Genomic DNA, 23,164 nt, shown 5'->3' on the forward strand with positions numbered 1-23,164 from the left:
CCTTGATGTCTACATTTAGGACCAATGAGAAAGGGACAAAAACAGTTATTCTTCTTTTTTTCAGTTGAGTGTCAGTGCTATCAATTAGTTTTGTGTGGTGTCTGAATTCATAATTAATGAAAATTTTCTTTTTTATTTTAAATCATGCATGTTTTATATGAAAAATAAAAATGCATGTTCCTGAATGAGATATAAAAGTTGAAATTAATATCTTCTGTATATCTTTCCTATGGTTAAATTTATGTTCTTGTACTTTCCTCCAAGATGATTAATACTATTATTTTTTGGCATATAGGGTGTGTTTATGTACATTTCTAATAGACATGAATTTGGAAGACTATTATCAACTGCCAATTATAATATTTCCCATTATAACAATGACCTCTGGCAGATTTTTGAAAATCCTGTGGTATGTATTTCATGCTCAGCTTCATTTATTACTTATTTTCCTATAACTCTAAATGGATGTAAATCAGTTAGGTTAATAATATGAAAATATGGTAAGAGGCTTTAAAAAGGTATCTTTAATTATATTTTTTAAGGCATAATTATATTTCTTGACTAAGAACTTTCTTTTTAAAGACATGAGGTTTGGGGAAGGGAATTATCAGTTTCTTTGATTTCTCCCAATATCTCTGTTTATATATTCAAAAACTCCAACAAATTTTTAATCACAATTTCAGAGGAAAATGTTTACAAGTAGCTCATGTATGACAATATTACATTTTGACTTTCAGGAAAAGAATTCAAAAAGTTAGTTTGTGAAAATGGATTTTATTTTATCATTTTGTTTGTTTTTTATAACAATTTTGTGAATGTACACCAAAGATAGCTAGAGAAAATTGCAGAGTAAGTGGATTCAGCATATAAAGTCTTAAGTTGAGGAAATGATTTCCTTTTGAAGTCCAAAATTATTTCTTTTCTGAAAGATTTGAATCATGTAGACATTAATTCCTTTTTTGTCTTACTGGGTTGGTTTTGTTTAGTCAAGTTGGCACAATTATTCAAGGGAAAATACTCTCTCTAATCTCTGTAATACTATTATTTATGGTTTTCTCCTTCCCAATAGTGAAAGTTTTAAATTACAAAGACTCAATCCACCTGATGAGAATTGTCTTTTATTTTGTAGTAGTTGACTTTTGGGAATAGTAAATTTAATGGTCTCTGGAACTCTGTTGAAGGAAAAAGAATATCTTTTGACTTTTTTGGGGTATTTTAAAAATACTTTTGTTTCATTTTAGCTGCGTATCTCCATCTTTCACAGGAGTAGAATTGAAAAGAGGCATTTTTTAAATGGTGAGGGTGGAATTACATATTTTACTTCGGCACTGAATCTCTTGGTATTTTGAGAGACAGAATTATTTGATTTCTTGGGTAATAATTAGTTTCCTGAAAAAAATTTCCCAAGTTATATCCTGTAGATATTTGTGTGAGAATTCAAATCTTTAGAGATTTGAATATGCAATGAATATATCAGAAATAATAGGAACTGCTTTGCTTTCCATGCTTTGTTTTTGGTAAATTAGCCTGACTGACATGCCTCATGAGGGGTATCCCATAGCAAAATATTTAATGATTATCCCATTATCAGAACTTCTAAGAAATTAGTAAAGTCAGTTTGTTCCATGACATTTGAAAAGCAGTCTAAAATGAAAAGTTAATATTAATGCTTTAATGTAAAATCTTAGGAGCTTGTTTCTTTAACTTCAAAAAATCTATAATGATGCCAGGAAAGGATACTTAAAAATATTTAAAGGTTCTGAAATGTTATGTATGATTATTTACTGCTAATTTTCCCCCATGTTTTGGAATCAGAGAACCAATTAATATTAAAGGGAATAATGAGATAATACAGTAATTTCATCCTTATAATTATATACTATGTATAAATTAAATTTGTTAAAGAATTTGAAGATAACTTTTATTCTTCCATATCAAAAATTTCTGCGTTACACGTAAGCAGAGATATGCAAAACCAAGAATGGCAAATAAATTATCAGAGCCCTTCTGAATTGTGGCTTCAAAAGATATATTTCAGACAAATATTTTTGAAACGTATTTTGATTGGAATTATTTTGAGCCCATATCTCAATTCTTTCCCGTTTGCTCACTTAATTTGTACTTTGCAAAGAGAAAATTAAGAGTTTTGTTAAATGGTCTAAATATATATAAGAAAAGATCGTTTTGGATATTGACTCATATTTTAATATATACCCTTTAAATATTGGGCTTTTAAATAAAACACTTGACCCAGGAAAAGGATTCCTTAGCTGATATTGACAAAAATTGATGTATCTTAGTGTGTGGCTTACGTGTCAGTGATTGGACTAAGAGAAGATTCAGGTTCATGAATTAGTATGAAGAGGAGCTATTTTTCAATATATGGTCTTATACCTTAATTTCAGTAACTAAAAGATATGAAATAGTAACCCCATGATAATTCTTTGATACACGTCTAAAACTGAAGGCAGAAATTTTAAATACATTTAAAAAAATCAAAATTATTTTAGAGTAATTCACTATAAAATTATAAGTAAGGCCAAGTTGATTAATATTTTTACAAATTTTAGTAATTTTTACTGATTAAGTTTTACGAATATTTGTTGGTAAGATTATGTTCCTTATCTTTCACTTTTAAAACACACATATTTACCTACACCTATTTATATGCATAGAATATAGTATACAAATATAGTGACTATAAGATTACTCAAATTTTAAAATCCTGAGTTATAAAAGTCCGTAAATAAAAATTTTGCCATTCATAAAATGATGTGAACATACATAGAATCAGGCAAAGTTTAAAAAACATAAACTGTGGTTTCTGAAAATTCCTACTTTGTCTACTACATGTAGTCATTTATAAATTGCTTGAGCAATTTCTAAAGTGCATGTACTTTATATTTTCTATTAAAGTATTTATGAAAAGGTTTTTGCTTTAATCCGTGCAATTGATTTTTTTGTAGGACTGGAAGGAAAAGTATATAAACCGAGATTATTCGAAGATTTTCACTGAAAATATAGTTGAACAGGTTTGTATTAATAATTACTATGATATGTAGAGCATTTTTGCTATATTTTCCAGCAGGGAATATTATTAATGCAATACTGCTTTAGCAGCAGATGTTGTGAAAGTGGAGAAACTTTATCCTTTAGGTAAAATTCATATGCCTTAATTACCAGTTTTACAGCCTTAAGGGTCATACAGTTGTAAACATGTAGAAAAATGAGAATTAACAATAATTTTAAGATGATGCCATTTTTTTAGCATACTCCCAAATGTTATAGCTATCTCAAAAATAAGGAATTCTTGGCAGATCTCTGGTGTAGGCCTCTTTCAATGAAAGTTTATCTTTGAAAGAAATTGAGCTCCAAACGTCTCTTCTCAGAGAGGTCTTTTAAAAAATGAACTCTGTTTGAGGTTAGTGTTCCAAACTATTGCTAATACCTTATTTCAGAGAATGTAACGTGTCTAAAATGTCTTTAATTCTGAGATGCTCTGTTATTTTGTGTACCATGAGAAAGGAAAAAAATACTGCCAATTAAACTATGATGCAATGTTTTCTAGTCACTTAGAATTTTTAATTTTATGCATATTGAAAGAGCTATTTTAGACTTATTAAGGCATATATGTTATAGAGCACTGTATACATAATAGCATTTCATTTCAATGAGTGGTAGTATAAATCATTTAAAAAGATGTTTCAAAAGGCAAGTCAACAAGTGCCAACTAAATGTGTGCATGTGCACACACACAGATACACACAAAGTGAGGACAGAATGAATGCCTGACCAAGTGTACAGGCCCTGTGGCATTAACAACATCACTATGGCTGCCTGGCCAACTGTGTCTCTAAGACACGTCTTGATTGCACAGATGTTAAAATGCAAACAAAATAAGTAAATAAATGAAAATAAAAGTCTTAGAAATTGTTTAAAAAAAACCAAAACCCAAACTAGTATTGTTTGTAACAGTACTGTCAGTAATGTTGGGCAAACTTCTTAAAAAGACATCTAAGTGAGATAAATATTGAATATTCTGTACTTTTGAAATGCCATTTCTTAGTAAAAAGACACAAAATGTTATTCTCTTAATGGTGATATCATGTTTTATATATAGCCTTGTCCAGATGTTTTTTGGTTTCCTATATTTTCTGAAAAAGCCTGTGATGAATTGGTGGAAGAAATGGAGCATTATGGCCAGTGGTCTGGGGGAAAACATCATGTAAGTTGTCATTTCACACAAAGAACTAAAATGTGTATGTGGGGCAAGGAGGAGTGTAGATATTTAGAGAAGGTAGAGGAGGCTTGTCCTTTTTGTCTTACATCTCTGAGTCTTAGACCTAAATGAAGGGGCTACCCAAGGCTGTCAAGAGAACTCTTGTTTTTAGCCTAATTCTGGTACTAATTGTTTAACATTTAATCTATCCGGGCCTCAGTTTCATCTCCAATTATACTGGATAGGCCTTAAGGGTCAGTGTCTCCTGGCTGGGGATGGTAAGGTAATGCCTATTGTGTGACACTGCTCTTCTCCAAGGTCACTTTTTATTCTCTGCATTTTTGCAGTGAGCTGTAGTGAAAATACCAAGACAAAGTTTCTGTGGTTGACTGCCAAAGCTATTTTTTTGTGTGTAGACATAGGAAGGAGGAATCTGTTTGAATGCCTTTGGTGTAATTCAGTTTTGCATTAACATTCAGCGTCAAAGACTTGGCTGAAAGCAGTACTGTAGGTGGTTCAAGGTATTTCTTTTCCTCTGAGAACCCACAGATGCCAGCTCCTTCACAGTACTGAGGAATTTTTGTGGAATGTTCTGGAATATCACTGCCTCTGCTCAATTATATATTCCCCAGCTAGTTAGCTGATCAGGAAGACAGAAGTTCAAAGTATGAGGAAGAGCTTGAAGTCAGCAGGTTGTAGGATAATGAAAAGCAATCATGGAAGGACTTTGGGTGCCACAAAATAAAAGTGAGGAACTTGGCAGGGAAAGTTTATTTTCAGTGACAGGTAATCCAAGTGGCAGACAGACAGAATCTATGCCCGTCACCAGCTAAGACTGCCTGAAGGTTCACTGTAAAAACACTCATTTTTTAGGGGACAAGGGAAGGCTTTGGCAATCAATTTTATTTACTTTCTCATCAGACCTCACATATCTATTAAATAAGTAGGAAAGCAGTCTTACTCTGTAATACTTTGCTTCATCATTGATACATTTGCAAAGCCATGTTATCTAAGTTATTTTGATAGTTTTGCAATTAAAGCAGATGGTACACCATAATTGAACTGTTATTTTTATTGTCTGTTATGATCTTGTGTTTGAAAAAATTCCAAGATAATGTAAGTGTGAATTGCACACAGACCACAGTTTATGATGTCATGAATACTCTTTTTAGGATAGCCGTATATCTGGTGGTTATGAAAATGTCCCAACTGATGATATCCACATGAAGCAGATTGGTCTGGAGAATGTATGGCTTCATTTTATCCGGGAATTTATTGCGCCTGTTACGCTGAAGGTCTTCGCAGGCTATTATACTAAGGTAATTATCCTCCCATTCCTGCTGCCTACCTCCTACCAGTTTTTACACAAATGTGCTATTTTATATTGTTATTGATAAGCAAATCCATTGATTTACTTTGCTCTTTTAGGGGTTTGCTCTATTGAATTTCGTAGTAAAATACTCCCCTGAAAGACAACGCTCTCTTCGCCCTCATCATGACGCTTCTACATTTACCATCAACATTGCGCTCAATAATGTGGGAGAAGATTTTCAGGTAATTATGGCTTTTTTTTTTACATTTTTCAAAAGAAATATGTCATTATGAAAGGGCTTTGCCTTATTTTTTTTTAGATTCTGCTTAGATATCATCATTTGAATTTTATCACTCATTAAAAATGAAACAACAAGTTGATACATTTATTGGTCTATCTTTTTTAGGGAGGTGGATGCAAATTTCTAAGGTACAATTGCTCTATTGAGTCACCAAGAAAAGGCTGGAGTTTCATGCATCCAGGGAGACTCACGCATTTGCATGAAGGACTTCCTGTTAAAAATGGAACAAGATACATCGCTGTGTCATTTATAGATCCCTAAGTTATTTACTTTTCATTGAATTCAGTTTTCTTTTGGAATGGATGCCTGGCATGAACATGTCTTTGAAGTTGTGCTTGAGACGATGAGAAGAATATTTAAATAACTTCCACAGAACAACTTCACTTTGGGCCAAACATTTGAAAAACTTTTTATAAAAAATTGATATTTCTTAATATCTGCTCTGAGCCTTAAAACACAGATTGAAGAAGAAGAAAAAAGGAAAAAAAATGTAAAAGCAAATATTTATTTCTATGCCTTATTGTCTCTGAGAATAATAACAATTTTCTGAATTTGTGTTTCAGTTGATAAAGTATTCAGGTACAGATGAACAAGTGACAAATGAGACTAATAATATTTTCTTATTAAAAGGCTGGGAAGAGTTTTATTTATCAACATGCAGACAAAATGGATATAAATGAAAATTTCAAAAATTTTAATTTTTGAAATGCTGAAAAACTGGAGTTCTAACTGAATTTGTATGCAACTAATTGTGTAAGTGCTTTTTTGACTGCCTATATAGGTACTTTTTACAGTAGTTACTGAAGGAATACAAAGAACAGTATTACACAGTGTTTTTCCTCAAGAAACTTAGTACAAAGTATAACTGAGGTACATATCCAGTGGAAAACATTTCTGTTTAGATTGTTAGACAGATTTTTTTACATTTGCAGTAGAAATCAAGCCTTATGTTCCTTCAGATGAATTTTCCAAGGTAGATTATATTAAGTAGATGTTAGATTTAGGACAGCTTTTGAGCCTTTCGATTTCTTAAAGTACATCAAGTATCAACTTAAGATCAGCAAGTGTCCTTAACTCAAAACAGGGTTGTTTTTTTTTTTTTTATTCTAGAAAATAATGAGGAAAAAGAAAATTTCATTGAGATTAGTAGTAACACTTTATGACTTTTTTAAAAAAACTCTTTTTACGTTTTTAAGTACTTGAATTTTATATCAGGAAGATAAAGTTGGTGAGCCTTTGTTCTTCCCTTTTGCCTTTTGTCTTCCTCCTAATTCTTTTCTTCAGGAGGGTGATTCACATTTTTGTCTTCCCAGCATAGTCTCCATTTTGTCATTCTTACTCTTTTTTTTTTTTTTGCGGTACGCGGGCCTCTCACTGTTGTGGCCTCTCCCGTCAAGGAGCACAGGCTCCGGACGCGCAGGCTCCGGACGCGCAGGCTCAGCGGCCATGGCTCACGGGACCAGCCGCTCGGCGGCATGTGGGATCCTACCGGACCAAGGCACGAACCCGTGTCCCCTGCATCAGCAGGCAGACTCTCAACCACCGCGCCACCAGGGAAGCCCCTATTCTTCTTACTCTTTTTATTACCTTCCTTTTATCCCACTTTAAGAAATTCCCCAACACCAAAAAATTTGTGACTTGAGTTTTTACCATTACTCTGAGTGAGGTTTAAATATTCTTATTGTAGCTACTGTTTTTAATTTAAAGGTTAAACTTGAAAAAAAGTTTTAAGTCATGGTGCCAAATTTCATTTTTCTAACACCATGTGTTAGAAAATTATGAAAAATAAAATAATTTAAAATAAGTTTCTGTTGTTCTCTTTACTATTGGTGATTTAGCTTTAGAAGAGAATATATGGTGGAGTATACTGAAAGAATATCTGGATGCAATAGGCCGTGATTTTTAAATTTTGCTTGGTACATTTACTGATACCAGAACTTATTCTAGTTATTGAATTCCAAATTGAATTGTAATATCTTCCATTTCAGACTGACTAGAGATTTCATCTAACTTATTTTACAAGTGAGAAAACAGAGACAAAAATATTTATTTGATATATATTGATTTACTCAATGGTGTTTTTCAAGTCCTTACTGTGGGCCAGGCACTGGTCCAAGCACTGAAGGTATGGTGATGAATAAGATGTTATATTACTGGGAGATGGATTTAGGAAATAAGGAGTTGGGTTCTATCGCCTTTTTGTTCTTTATTGGCACTTAATATCCAAAGTAAACTCCTACTATCCATCAACTTGATTGAAGAGATATTTTAATAATTATTTGTGAATTATATTACTATACTTCAGGATGGTATTCTAAATATAAATACTGGTATGTCATGGATACCAACCATTCAGAACAGACTTTGGTTATAAAAAACAGTTCTACCAGTGCGAGCCAGCTTAATGTCCCTTGTGGTACACTTCAGAGGAAGGACATAACCAGATACTAGTTCTTTCCAGTAGTAGGTGGTGACTTATAGTAGCTATTTTAATCTCATGCTATGTTGCCAGAAATTGGATCAAGGCAATCAGCTGAGCACATTTTCTACCTTTCCTCTTTTTCCAGACTTCATGAAATGATATGAAATGTACTTTTAAATAGAACAATTTATCCTGAAGATTAAATCTAGTCCTACTGTTATCCTATCAACTATCATCATTATCTTATTACTCATCAAGTATTACTAAGTGCTGATCATAACATGGGCTGGGCACCGTATTAGAATAATTGGGGCCATTTATTGAGTCCCTACTGTAGGCCAGCTACTTTATGTAGGTTATCTATAATTGTCACAACAATCTCACAGTGCAAGTTTTATTATCCTCATTTTATGGAAGAAAATGAAATCTCAAGAAGATAAAATGACTTTCCTAAGGCCACACAATGGGCAAATTGCAGAAGCAGAGGTTGTTTGTAAACAAAGATCTGTCTGGCTCCCAAACGTCTGTCTTTTTCCACTAACTCCCAGTCTTTTTTTTTTTTTTTTTTGCGGTACGCGGGCCTCTCACTGCTGTGGCCTCTCCCGTTGCGGAGCCCAGGCTCCAGACTCACAGGCTCAGCGGCCATGACTCACGGGCCCAGCCGCTCCGCGGCATGTGGGATTTTCCCAGACCGGGGCACGAACCCGTGTCCCCTGCATCGGCAGGCGGACTCTCAACCACTGCGCCACCAGGGAAGCCCAACTCGCAGTCTTTTGAAAACAAAACTGAATTGTAAGAATGGTCCCTGACTCTAATAGGATTATATCTGTGTAGGAGAAAGAGTTAAATTAATAAACAAAGACTATCAGATAAGGAAATACTATATAAAACATGAACAATGAAAATGTGTGCATTTTGCAAGCAATGATTGCTATAAATGAACAGGAAGGAGGAGGGAGGACATCGGTGTTGATTGAAGTTCCCGGGGAGGTTTCATCAAACAAACAAAAAAAAGAACAATTCATAATTAATGAGCGAAAGTGCGACAAATTCCCTAAGTAGGTCAAAAATTTGAAAGCTGGAAATCAGGCAGGATTAGGTGGATAGGGAAAGCTATAGCTTGAAACATGTTCAGCTCTGGCAATCACTAATCTATTCTCTGTTTCTGTGAGTTCAGTTTTTTAAAATTCCACATATATGTGAGATGATACAGTATTTGTCTTTCTCTGTCCTATTTCACTTAGCACAATGCCCTTAAGCCTCATCCATGTTGTCACAAATGGCAATATTTCCTTCTACTTCATTTCCTTCTACTTCATGGCAATATTTCCTTCTACTTCATATTCTAGTGTGTGTGCATGTGTGTGTGTGTGTGTGTGTGTGTGTGTATTTATATATATCATTTTTTCTTTACGCATTCATCCGTTGATAGACACTTAGGTTGTTTCCACGTCTTGGCTGTTGTAAATAATGGTCCAGTGAACGTGGGAATGTGAACAGCTTTTGGGGATAATGATTTAGTTTCCTTCAGATATATTCTCAGAAGTGGAATTGCTAGATCATATCATCACAATTTTTAGGTTTTTGAGGAACCAAAATCTTTTACTATGGAAATACATCTGTGTATTAATTGTAAAGAAAAAAAAAGTAGAAAGAAAAGAGAATGTAATTTAATTACAATAAATTGAAGTGTATTGATGTCAATAGTAACTATTGGTGTCTGCGGGTACATGTATGTGAGTGTGTGTGTATACATATATTACCAAAGGGCTTTAAATGCTAATGGTGGCATTTTTTCTCATTCTTAATGTGCATAGGAATCAATGTGAATATCTTCCCTTAATATGGATACTTTAGTAGTAGTCCAGTATATTAATTTTTTTCACTCTGCTTTATTTTTGAAAAACACTAGTAATTTACCTGTATTGGTAACTTACCTAAGAAATCAAGTACCCTTCTACAGAATAAACATATGGAAAACAGTTAACATACAATCTGAGTGGTCCATCCTAATGACAGAATCTCTTTATATTTTCCTTCACTCCTACTTTCCTGTCTGTCATATGCACTTCTTAATCTCCCTGCTTGCTAAGCCCTAAAGCCCATCTTGTATGACATTTTTGGGGCATGTCATTCATTTGGAATATGGAGTGGTCTATACAACAGATCTCTTCAAGTTGCAGGAAAACCAAACAAAATTTTCTGTCACAGTTGAGAGTCAGTCTCAGTAAATACCTCACTTTGACTAGATGTTGACTATTTCAGAAAATTGAAGTCTTTAAACTTGATGAAAGCAGCTTTTGTCAAACTGCACTGTTTATCTGTGTCTTTCAGAATAGCAAGCTACAGACTTCTTTTAGTGTAACTCTTTATTAAGAAAAAGCCATTGGGGAGAAACCGGGGAAATGTATAAAGCTCTTCAATGAAAGCAATGAATTTTGGATTAAATTTGAAGAGAAATACAGTAAGAAATAACTAATGAAAAGAGAAGAAAACTGTACACACAGACATGCTGTTAAAATGCAGAGTACTATATTGCTAAATTATTCTAATAAAAAGAATTAGAAAATTGGAAAGATGGATATATATGCAAGGGATGTGTGGACTTTATAAATTTCAAATCTTCCAGACAGTTTCTTTTTAATTTTAAAGATAAACTTTAAATTATATTTTTGTTTTATTCTTAATATATTGAAATAAATTAGAAAATATTAATTTGGAAAAGTAGGTTCTTTGCTGATTCTTGAGGTACTGTAATTCTTTTTGTGATAAATCAAGTAACAGTGATTTAGCATGCTATTCTATCTTTACTGAAAAATGGTTGACTTAAAAAAATCTGATTAAACTCTTGAAAATTAGAAAAGAATTTCTGCCTATTTAACAAGATAAAATAAGTAATCAACTTAAAGAATGGTTTTAACAAAAGAAATGGAAAACATCATGCATGCTATCAACAATTTAAGGAAAATCTTGTTCCTTTCAAATTATCTTCATCCCAAAGTAACTATTAGATTTCAAAAAGAGAATTCAGGGATGTAGAAGGAGAAAAACAAAATTCATGTAGATTTGTAATAAGTAATGAACTTCTCTGCTTAATTATAAAATAATTTAAAAAATAATTTTAAAAGACATTTTTCTTAACACTGATTTAAGTTCAGTTACGTTTCCTTTAGGAATGTAATCTGAAATGGCAGAAAAAATCCTTAAGGAACGCACATAATGATATAAAATCCTGCACCTACTCAGGAGACTTTTAAAATTTGACAGAGCTTAACTTCCAGGTGAGAAATGGACAAATTAAAGCATAACTTTCTTCTGCTGATCATAAATGATTAGATAATTGATTAATTGAAAATGTGCATATTTAAAAAATGAGATTATTCTATTAAATTTTTTTTAATTTTCATTTGTGATTACATAAATATACATTTTACAAATCTTGCCAAATTGTGACATCAGAGCCCCACCTTGTGGCCAGTGTAGATAACTAATAGAGTCTAAATTTTAAGCAAAAAGCAAGCGCCTTAAATTTTTTTTAAGGTTCATGCTTTCAAAATGTTTCTTAAAGGCTAACATAAATAAAAATGATATAAATTTGGGTGATTTTTTTCAGGAATTCCTTTTTTTATTTTTGTAGATACAACACAGTGTTTTAAAAGGAGGAATTGGGATACCTTATTCTGAAATAAGGGGTAGCTAGCATATTCCCAGTTAGTACTGATGAAGTTGTTTTCTATACTTTATGTACTTTGGAAACTGCTAATCTGTTTTCACTAGGTAATACGGGCCAGTGATAAAATCAGTTTAGAAATGGTCAGACTCAATTACAACTGATACAGTAATTGGTTTTGAGTAAACAAAATAACTTACATGACTTTAGAAAACTTCCATAGGGTTTGATTATAAAGAACAAATGTATTTTTAAAAATTCCTTTGTGGCAGGGAAAGGTAAATCACAATTTTTTTTTCTCATAATCAGCACAGGGCTAGTAAAGTGCAGCAATGAAGACAGGTTCTCTTTTGGTTTTTTGAGGATTAAGGGAATTTGTTCTGCTGAAGTTATTGAAGGGAGGTGTACTAGAGTAGTTCTAAATTACTGTAGCTCTCACGTATTCAGATGTTGCCCCACATCCTTCTTGATCATCTTTCCCTCCTTTGAGTTGCCTTGCACCCTGGCTGCTTCACTGAATTCAGGTGCTGCTCATCTAATCTAGAGCAATTTCGTTGATTTTCATATTGTCCTAAGGTGGCTTTCCTTTTGATCTTCTGTGAGCCAAGAGGAGAGGAAATTTTAAAATATACCTATGATCAAAACCTCAATGGTTTGGTGTCTGTGATAGCAAGTCTCCAAAGATGGTCCTCAATGACCCATGCCTCCCAGGATTCGTATCTCTGCACACTTCGCTCTCACCTTGAACCTGGGTGGGCCTTCTGTAACCAGTGGAGTGCAGTAGAAGTTACTCTGCATAACTTCCAAGTTGAGTCAGGAGAGACCCAGTGGCTTTGATCACCTAGAACATTTCACTCGTAGGCACTTCTGGAATCCAGGTGCCATTCTGTGAAAAGCCCATGCCACATAAAAGCACTCCAGCCAACAGTGGAAGCTCAGTTACTACATCATCCGGCACCATGTGAGTGAATTATTTGGACATCAAGCTCTGTCGAACCTTCAGATGACTATTGTCCCCATGGTTGACTTCTGCCTGCAACCACATGTGAGTCCCCAAGTGAGAACCACCCAGCTGAGCCCAGTCAACCCACAGAGCCGTGAGAGAGGAAGATTACATTGTTTTGAGTCACTAAGTTCTGCATAGTTTATTACGCAGCAGTAGAAACCAAAACAGGGATAATTGCCCAGACTTCCTCTCTAATTGGGCCTGCTTTCCCGAGCACTTAACGTACTGGATTGTTTATTTACCTTTCATTTTCCTCAATAAAGCCATGTTTCTTGAAGGAAGGGACTGGTCCTTATTCAGTCTTTTCGGTTTTAGAGAGAGCCTGGCATACAGTAGGCACTCATATGTGTGAATGAGTAATTGGGAGTTGATTTTATGTCTGAGATTTTGTTGTATTTGAATCAAAATGATCCCTGAGGGAAATAGGAGTTTTGAATTTAACAGACCAAAAATAAAAATAAATCTGTGTGTTCTTTGGCTGTGCTGTGTGAGGTAAAGACTTGAGAAAGACTGTACAATCTGTTCCTGAATAAAAGAATATGTAGGCAGCCCCAAGTTGGATAGAGTGATGTACTAAGATGTTATAAAAAGAAACCCATATCACTGTTATCCTCAATATCCTGTGAGAAAGGACCGAGACAGGGAATGGTCAGTTTATGAGTAAACTGCTTGGCGGGTTTAGTCTTTTATATTGAAAGACAAAAATAACCAATTTCTCCCGAGGGTATACTGTGTCCAGAGACTTGACCCATGGTAAGATGGCCAAGTAAGATTTGGTGCAATCGCGCAAAGAAGAGAGAGCTCGTGATTGTAGACAGCCTTGGGTCCAGCCAATAGCCTGAGTTCCCTCAGTCTTTTGTTTCTTCAGCTCCAAAAGCACAGACACAATTTGAGAAATTTCATGGAGCTGCAAGATGTTCTCTCAGGTTATTTGTACAATGGGAAAGAAAGGTCACAGAGTCCAGCTTCCTTCCCGTGTCCGTGACAGATCACTAGTCACAGATCACTAGATCACTAGACTTTAAATAAATATTTTGAATTGAATGAATTTGGTTTTACACATCTTAAAACAGTTTTTAGTAAAATGCAAAAGCATTATATCCATATACTGACTAAAAAAATCTATATTTTATCATCCCACTTTAAACTAAGAAATAGTTCTAAAGTAGAAAAATGTGAAAACGGTGGATTTCTAAATGCCAAGGAGAGTGTGTCCTTGAGGTGTATTCTCACAGGAACTACTGTTGTTACCATAGTTACAGATTACACTGCTCATTGGGTGTGGCTTGTTGATTTTAACCAAACAGCATTTTAACATCTGTTCAGTATGGTGCTAGAAATGTGATCAATAATGGAATTAAAACTTTATAATTTCAAAAGTATGGACCTGAATGAATTTGTTCAAAAAATGGATTGTTTAGGAGAGCTGTAATGTGGATGATGTCAGAAAGAAAAAACAGAATTTAGAAACTTCTTGACTGCATGTCAGTAATAGTTTGAATAAACCAGACTAGGGAAAAAGTATTTTTATACAAATACAGAGGAGATATCTTTAACTGTTTAAAATTGGTAAAGGATTTGGCAGATCTGAGACGTTAAAAGGGTAACAAACAGTGAATTCAAGTGTGTAAAGTGACAGATATGGGAGAGAGCAATGAAATCAAGGAGTTATAATCAATCTAATTATAGTCCAAAGTGAGGATGTGAAAACTGGACATAAACCCCACCTAACTTGCCAATGATTAGAAAGGTTTCATCTCCTAATTTGGGGTGTGTGTTTTGGCCTTAAGATTTCAGATTCTATTTTGGGGAGGAAGCGTGTTGTGTGCACTGTTTTTCAAACAGTTTCATCCTTCAGCAGACTTTCTTGTAAATATTTATTCCAATGTTTCCTTATTTTTTAAAGTCTAAAATGAGGACAGAAGGAGATGTGCAGAATGTGTACTTGTCCATGTCGCATGATTAACTGGAGCGCTCAGATGTTTGTAGCCCAGAATGTAAAGCTTCAATGATGGTTTACATTTGTAACAGTTACATGTAATTTTCCCTGAACATCCCTGTGCTTCCCAGATTTTCCACCCACTCATAGTTAAGTGGGGCCGTGTGACTGTTTTTTGGCCACTGGCCTGTGACCAGAAATAATGTGGATCACTCCCAAGGCCAAACGTTTAAAAGCCCATTATAGCGACCCTTGAAGCATATATATACTGAGATGTCTGGATCCTGAGTCACTCTTTGGAAGGGAGTTTCCATGAAGGGGTATCAGACCCACAACAGCTATGTGTGAGAAAGAAAGAAGTTTTACATGTTAAGCCACTGAGGTTTCCAGGCTTGCAAGATGGCTTATTTTTACCTAATATACCAATCACACGTTTGAGAAAAAGATACATATTTTAATTGAAGATGATAGATTTAGGTATCTATTGGTTTTAAAATAATGAAAACCTAGAGTTAATTTAGGTTTTAGTGATTTAATTTGTATCATCTAACAATAGAATCTCAAGATTGGAGTGGTCTTAAAAGCTAGGTAGTCCAATCTCTGTCCTGCTTTCACCCTAAACAAATCCCTTTCAGGTTTCCCTGGTCGATGATCATCCAGACTGTACTTGAAAACTTTATTTAGTGAATGTTTATTAGGCGTCTCTTAACATGCCTATCATTGTACCTGACATTAAAGATTTGATTTAGATTAATAGGTAGGATTTATCATCTTTGCATTACAATCCAGTGACGATCAAGTCATTGAATCCTGACGTAGACACAGCAGAGCATTTTCTTAACTGTGCTAGAATCTGTCTTTTGTAACTTCGACTTAAAGTTTATACATGTACATTTGAAAACGATATGAAAAAGTTAATGCCTTTTAACATGGGTGTCTCTTTCATATATTTAACTGCAGTAATCACAACTGTTTCCTCTCTCCCCCCAACCCCCTATGCCTCCTCCTTTCATCTTTTCCACACTTAAAATATCAGACTCTTCCCTAGTCTTTTATATTGAAAGACAAAAATAGCCAATTTCTCCCGAGGGTATACTATGTCCAGAGACTTGACCCATGGTAAGATGGCCAAGTAAGATTTGGTGCAATCGCGCAAAGAAGAGAGAGCTCGTGATTGTAGACAGCCTTGGGTCCAGCCAATAGCCTGAGTTCCCTCAGTCTTTTGTTTCTTCAGCTCCAAAAGCACAGACACAATTTGAGAAATTTCATGGAGCTGCAAGATGTTCTCTCAGGTTATTTGTGCAATGGGAAAGAAAGGTCACAGAGTCCAGCTTCCTTCCCGTGTCCGTGACAGATCACTAGACCTCTGCTTGAGGGTTTACAGATTGCTCATCTGTGGTTGAAAAGCTCCTGTTAGCAGAATGCTTTTCCTTATATTGAGCTGATATCAGCTGCCCTTGCAACTTCCTCCTGTCGCCTCTTGTTCTGCTTTCTAAAGGAGCACAGACTAAGTTGAACGCCCTTTCTATGTGTTAGCAATGCAAATGGATTGTGGTTTTCCTACATCTGCTCTCCAAGACAAACATTTCAGGATTCACAGCCATCTCATCATCCTGTCCTCTGTGGCTCTCTGCTTCTCTCTCCATTGTCAACATCGCACTTGACAGTGTGTCACCTAGAAACCTGGCTCCTGCAGTGATTCTGATTGCCTCCTTTGGTCTGGTCACTCTATTTCTAGATGTAAAGCCTAAAATTTTACCATCTTGTATAGGGGGTTATACCACAATGATTTAAAAGAAAACACCAGATTAGTGGTTTTCAAACCAGACTGCACATTAAAATCACCTGGGGGAGCAGTTAAAACATGCTGATGCTCATGTCCTAGTCCTGACCAAAGAAACCAGGATCTCCAGGAGTAAGGCCCAAATACAGCTATTTTTTAAAGTGCTTCAGTGATTTTAATGTGCAGTAATGCGTTTTGCTCTTAAATGAGGCTTCTCTCAACCTGTATGCAAATGCAATTTTTTATTTGAATGTAAAATATCGGACTTTTGCTCTGTTACAGTTTAATTATCTCTGATAATAGGAGTCCCATAATTTCCAAATGCAATTTTGTGAGGTCAGTCTTCAACAATCTCCAACAAAGCTAGAACACTGAAACTACTAAAATGTCCATAAGATGTTTAGAAAAGTTTGGAAAGGAATTTTAAGAAGTATAAGGATGAATTCATTTCAATTTAATATTTCTTATATTGTTGGGTTTATGCATAATTTGTACTGTATGTAAGAGCATCCTACATCATACTATGAATAAACTTGGATGATCATTGTTAGCAGATGACAGAGACCAGTATTTATGGGATACAAGAACGTTTTTCCAAATTCTAGGTCCTTCCAAACAAAACAAGCATTAATCCTCTGTGAGTTCTTTTCTATTGAAACACTAGGTTTCAAGGCATATCCAAATAAATTTTTTTTTTACAATGGTGTGTTAGTTTCTGCTTTATAACAAAGTGTATCAGTTATACATATACATATGTTCCCATATCTCTTCCCTCTTATGTCTCCCTCCCTCCCACCCTCCCTATCCCACCCCTCTAGGTGGTCACAAACCACGGAGCTGATCTCCCTGTGCTATGCGGCTGCTTCCCACTAGCTATCTATTTTATGTTTGGTATAAACTACCTTTTATTCCTTTAACTTTCGATATCTTTCAGCTGTTAAAAGGAATGTCGTTTTAGAAAGTTTGGCAGCAGAAAACGAGTCCGGCACATCTGAAATTAATCAGTGTTGAGTAAGAATTAAGAGGAACAACTGCAGTTATTTAAATTTGCATCTCTGGGTCAAGATTGCCCAAGCATTGCAGTAAAATGAATTAGAATTTCTTAAAAATCCATGTTATTGGCCCTTTATTTAAAAGGCCAGGAGCAGCCCTCACGTTGCATCCCCCATTGTTCTTGGTATATTGAGTACATTGTTGATAATGATCATGATGTACAGTTTTGAAAGCACCTAGTTCTTAGGCTAAGGCATCATGCATTGATGTTCATAGTATTTTTCACATCCACTTAAAATGAGTTAGGGATAGTCCAGAGGAATAATGTTAATACCATCAAAATGAAGATACAAGAGGTCAGAAAACATTTAGAGGAAGTGGTGAGATATTTACTGTAATTGCACACACAACTTATTATTTCTCTCTGTAGAGCCAAGACAAAAGAAGAAACACAGTAGGTTACTCTACAGAGGTCTCTTGATGTTGCCCAAAGACATTTTTCACTGCCCAGTTACTCACCTTTTTTTTTTTTTCTATATCTGTATATATTAGACCTTCATCTAGAGATTCAGTCTTGCTTGCCCTCACCTCAGTACTAATCCTGTCTGTGCTCAAGGGCCCCAAGTAGGTCAAGTAACGAGTTAACACTGATGCCTGTTTGGCTTTGACTTTTTCCTGTCAGATTTGTTAACCAAGTTTTATTTTGAGCCTGTGGAGAAATCATACTCTTCATTTATTAGAACTGGATTTGTCTTTTTTTTTTTTGCGGTACTCGGGCCTCTCACTGCTGTGGCCTCTCCCGTTGTGGAGCACAGGCTCCGGACACGCAGGCTCAGTGGCCATGGCTCACGGGCCCAGCCGCTTGCGGCATGTGGGATCTTCCTGGACCGGGGCATGAACCTGCGTCCCTGCATCGGCAGGCGGACTCTCAACCACCGCGCCACCAGGGAAGCCCCTGTCTTGTTCGTTTTGTCTGAACACCTTCCTGGATACCTTGATTCTCATTGCTGTTACCCTGAGACTGGGATCCTGTCAAGGACTAGAGGTCAGTTTGTGCTTTACAAACATGCCAGTTAGCTTTTGCCAAACAAAAGATTACATAACAAACCACTCCCACAGCACAATGCCTTACAATTACAATAATTTAATTTCATGGATCTATGAGTTGCCTGGGCTCAGCTTAATGGGGTTTTCCCTGCTGTAAATCTCTCATTTCCCTTCCAGGCCCAATGGTCTCACCCCAGCATATTTCCCCCATGGCAATGACAGAGGGAAAGGCAAGTGGAAACATAGAAGGACTCTTGGAACTGGCACATCACCACTTCCATATTATTCTTTTGCTAAAGCAAGTCATATTGCTGAACGTAATCTGAAGGATAAAGAAATATACTTGGAACCCTTAGGAAGAGAAACATGGCTGAGAATGTGGAAGCAGAAAGGACTGTTGAAAGGTATGAAGTGTTATTTAAAACATTAAAAATTATTATCCCAATTTAAAAAAATGTACAGTTGACCCCTTGAACAACACAGGAATTAGGGGCACCAACCCTCATGCAGTTGAAAATCCGAGTAAGACTTTATAGTCAGCCCTCTGTATCCCCTGTTCTGCATCCACGGATTGAACCAGCCACAGATCACGTACTGCGCTAGTACATATTGAAAAAAAAAATTCAGGAATAAGTGGACCCATGCAGTTCACACCCGTGTTGTTCAAGGGTCCACTGTATTACGAAATAACTATTATGCCATATGCTAGTAGGATGCTGTTTCATTTATCAATTCATTTCTTTCAATAAATATTTGAAGGCCCAGGGCAACAGCGTCTAACCCGCCTTCTCTTCTGATTCATCACATAATGTCACATAATCCCTGGCAACTCACTTAAGGTTTTTTTTTTTAACATTTTTTTTTTTTTTTTGTGGTACGCAGGCCTCTCACTGTTGTGGCCTCTCCCGTTGCGGAGCACAGGCTCAGCAGCCATGGCTCATGGGCCCAGCCGCTCCGCGGCATGTGGGATCTTCCTGGACCAGGGCACAAACCCGTGTCGCCTGCATCGGCAGGCGGACTCTCAACCCCTGCGCCGCCAGGGAAGCCCCACTGCCTTCTTTTTGATGACAAACTTACAATCATTTGAATAGTTATTCTCCTACATGTAATGCTTTATTTTTCTCTAATGGCTTTCAAGATTTTTTCTCTGTGATTTTCATCAATTTGATCATGATATGTATTGGCACGAAATTCTTTGAGTTTATCCTGTTAGGGGTTTGCTGAACTTCTTGAATCTGCAAGCTTATGTCTTTACCCAAAGTTGGAAAGTTTTCAGGCATTATTTCTTCAAGTACATTTTTTCCTGTACAATAATCTTTCTCTTTTCTTTCTGAAACTTCAAAAACACAAACGTTAGACCTTCTGATATTTTCTTCAGGTTCTCAAAACTGTTCATATTTTCTTTCAAATTTTTTTCTCTCTAATGTTCAAATTGGATAATTTCTACTAATCTACCTCCAAGTACATTAACTCTTCTCTTGTCTTCATTGAGCCCATCTAGTAAAGTTTTTTTTTATTTTGGTGATTGTATTTTCCAGTTCTAAAATTTCCATTTGGTTCTCCTTTATAGCCTCTATTTATCTGATGAAATTTTTATCTTTCCATTTGTTTTAAGAATTTTTTTGTTACTTCTTTAAACATTTCATAATAGCTTCTTTAAAGTCTTTGTCTGATAATTCAACATCTGATTCATAATTAGGTTGATGTCTGTTGATTTCCTTTCCTTTGGCAATTTGTGAGACCTTTCTGATTCTTTCATATATTGAATAATTTGGGACTGGATATTTTGAATATTAAGTTACAGTGCTCTTGGTCTAGATTAGATCCTACGGAGAATGCTTTCTTGTTGTTATTGTTTTGTTTTAGTAAGCAATTGACTCAGGTGCTGGCTGCAATTTCTGATATAACTTATGTGGACTGTGGTTCAAATGTCAGTATACTTTTCTAAGTCTTCCCAATGTTATTCAGCTCTCTCCTGCATGTGTGCTTCATGGGGGCCAGTCTGAGGCCTGAGTGCAGTCTTCCTCATGCATCAGTTCTCAAAGCTTATTGGTATAATGTTTAGGGTCATATCTACCGCTCAGCTCAGGGGTGAGCCAAAGGGTTCATATAAAATGTTTTGAAATCCTTTTCTTGAGCACCTTTTTCTCTATAGTATCTCCCCAAACAATCTTGCTCCCCAGGTTCCTTCTTCCTGGTCCTCTGCTAGTCTTTTTAACCTGCATGCATGTCCTGAGCTTGCTTCTGCTTCTAGATGCAAGTGGCAGGAGGATAGAGAGAAAAAATGGAGATATTCCTTTATGCTCTTTGGATCACATCGTTTCTCTGGTTGGAGAGCAGGATTATCCTCTTTTCAGGTACTCACCTAACTGCCACTGCCACCACCACCACAGGGTTGCAGCTTCAGGAGTGGGGCTTGCTGGCAGCAAAGCTGAGAAAGAAAGAAAACGTTAGGAATTTACCCCTACTCTCTCTGTCTTCTAGAGGCTGTACTTCCCAATCCTAAGAACAAAAGAAGATGCATTTCTCTTGGAACTCTTTTTGTCCATGCCTGGTACACTATTCTGGGATTTGTGCTGACTCAAAGACAAGGAGATATGTATGAAAAAGGAATAAAACAAGGAAACTTCCCACTGATTCCTTGTACTTTGAGTTCTGCTTTTCTTCCCAAGCCACGTTCTACCATTTACTTAGAGTTCCGGTGTGGCCTACTCCATGCATTTTGCCAAGGGCTTTGGTTGTATGTGGTTGGAGAGACAGAGAGGGGCTGCTTACTTCATCTTCACAGGAACTTGAACCCTCACTTAAGTTTTGTAAACTTCAGTTACTTCATCTTCAAAGGGAGTGTTATTAATACTTGCCCTTTCTAATTCCTAAGATATATATAGGAATAAAATGAAATGGCTTATATGAAAGTGTTTTGTAAACTGTAAAGTACCTTATGATTGTGATCATGGTAAGATATTGACCTTTGAATACTTCTACATAATTTGAAAATAATTTTTCCCATTTCAACTTTATTATTCTTGGCAATATCCTCAATATACAGTGCCGCATTAATAAATATTACAGTGTTTGGAAAGGTGGGACCCCCCCCCCATGTTAAACAAAGCCAAACAGATTTCCCCACTGTGGGACTTCTTGAAGCCTCAGATAGGTTAATGTACATTTTGAACTCTCAAGAGATAAAGGAATAGATTTATGTACTTGTCTGTGAGCTGTTTTCTTTGCTATGGATCTTTTAAATATAGTTAAATGCAGAACTATATATTGTAAGCACATGCTAGAAAACGCTTCTCTGTGGCATCTTTAAAATGAATGAGTCTTTTAAGCTTTGGCAAAACCTCTATTCCCTCTCTTAATCACCTGTCAAGCTGAGAGCCTTGCTCACAGATAGACATGTGGCTGTAGGAAGAAAGGTATTTTGAGGGAATTTGAGGCTTTAAAGAAACACACAGATGCAAAACAAAACAATGTATATTTGGTATCTTTCTGAAGTTCCATTCAAGTAAAAGTGTTCTGTGGCTTCAGTTCTCAAGCTATGGTCTATTAGTGTGAGAGCAGTTAGAAGATGCTCTTAGAATCTGGTATTACCATGAAAATCCAGGCTGTGTACTTGTACTATTTCTTATACTAGAGACAAAACCCAGTTCTTTAGAAAAGTGTTATTGATTGTGATGTATTTATACCTCCTGCTTCTTTCAGTTAAAAATAATTATTATTAAAATATTGTTTTTAATTTTTATTAAATCATTATTATTATTATTTAAATTACTTTTAAAAATTAAAAATAATTTTTAGAACTTAGGAACACAACACAGTAAGAAGTTATATGTATGTAACCTCATTGTCCTTGCTGGACTCCTAATTATTTCCTATCTGTAATGGTCAAAATTGGACATAATTCAAAATTATTTTTCTCTTCCACTTTACATTTTTGTGTGAATAAGTTTATATAAACAAAAAGTACAAGCAGAATCTATATTCATGAAAAGAGAAAATGAAGACAATATAACTTTAGACAATGAGGAATTTGACATCTTGAAGGTAATGTATGGATGTTAACTTATAAATCAGTTTAGAATCTCAAATTCACTACTAAGAAAAATAATTCTAGAATAGGTCATTGATTTGTTAATCTTTTTATCTGTACATGAACTTTAAAAGATCATAAGTAGAGGGATTTGCATTCACAAATGTCCTGAACTTTGATCAAGAATTTACTTTTTGAAAGATAATCATTACACATTTTATCACATTATAATCCAATTCTAATTATGGCCCTAGTTCATCACTACTTCTCACTGGAGAAATTTATCAGCCCCATATGCTTGTAGTCTGTGCCACACAGACAGCCCTGGGGTCTCCCATTCATGCAATCTGAGAGCACAGACTACCATTACATGCAAGCTTAAAGCCTAAGTTAAATAAAGCATAGAGAGCAGTAATTCGAGCTTACCCACAGAAAGAGC

At 35.5% G+C, this 23,164-nt stretch overlaps 1 protein-coding gene across 1 annotated transcript in view; it reads left to right on the forward strand.

Annotated features, from left to right (window-relative positions):
- PLOD2 (procollagen-lysine,2-oxoglutarate 5-dioxygenase 2) overlaps window positions 1–7,180 on the forward strand; it is a gene marked incomplete at its 5' end in the record, with an annotated part of 107,169 nt that extends 99,989 nt beyond the window's left edge. Inside the window, 6 exon segments of the mRNA XM_082839616.1 lie at window positions 296–409; window positions 2,967–3,032; window positions 4,121–4,225; window positions 5,392–5,538; window positions 5,648–5,773; window positions 5,938–7,180. Of these exon segments, the coding sequence (XP_082695742.1) occupies window positions 296–409; window positions 2,967–3,032; window positions 4,121–4,225; window positions 5,392–5,538; window positions 5,648–5,773; window positions 5,938–6,093 (714 nt within the window). The 3' untranslated portion in view covers window positions 6,094–7,180.
- Between the last annotated feature and the right edge of the window lie 15,984 nt (window positions 7,181–23,164).

The sequence above is a fragment of the Leucopleurus acutus genome (genome assembly GCF_964270905.1).
Source record: "Leucopleurus acutus genome assembly, chromosome: 5".
NCBI lineage: Eukaryota > Metazoa > Chordata > Mammalia > Artiodactyla > Delphinidae > Leucopleurus > Leucopleurus acutus.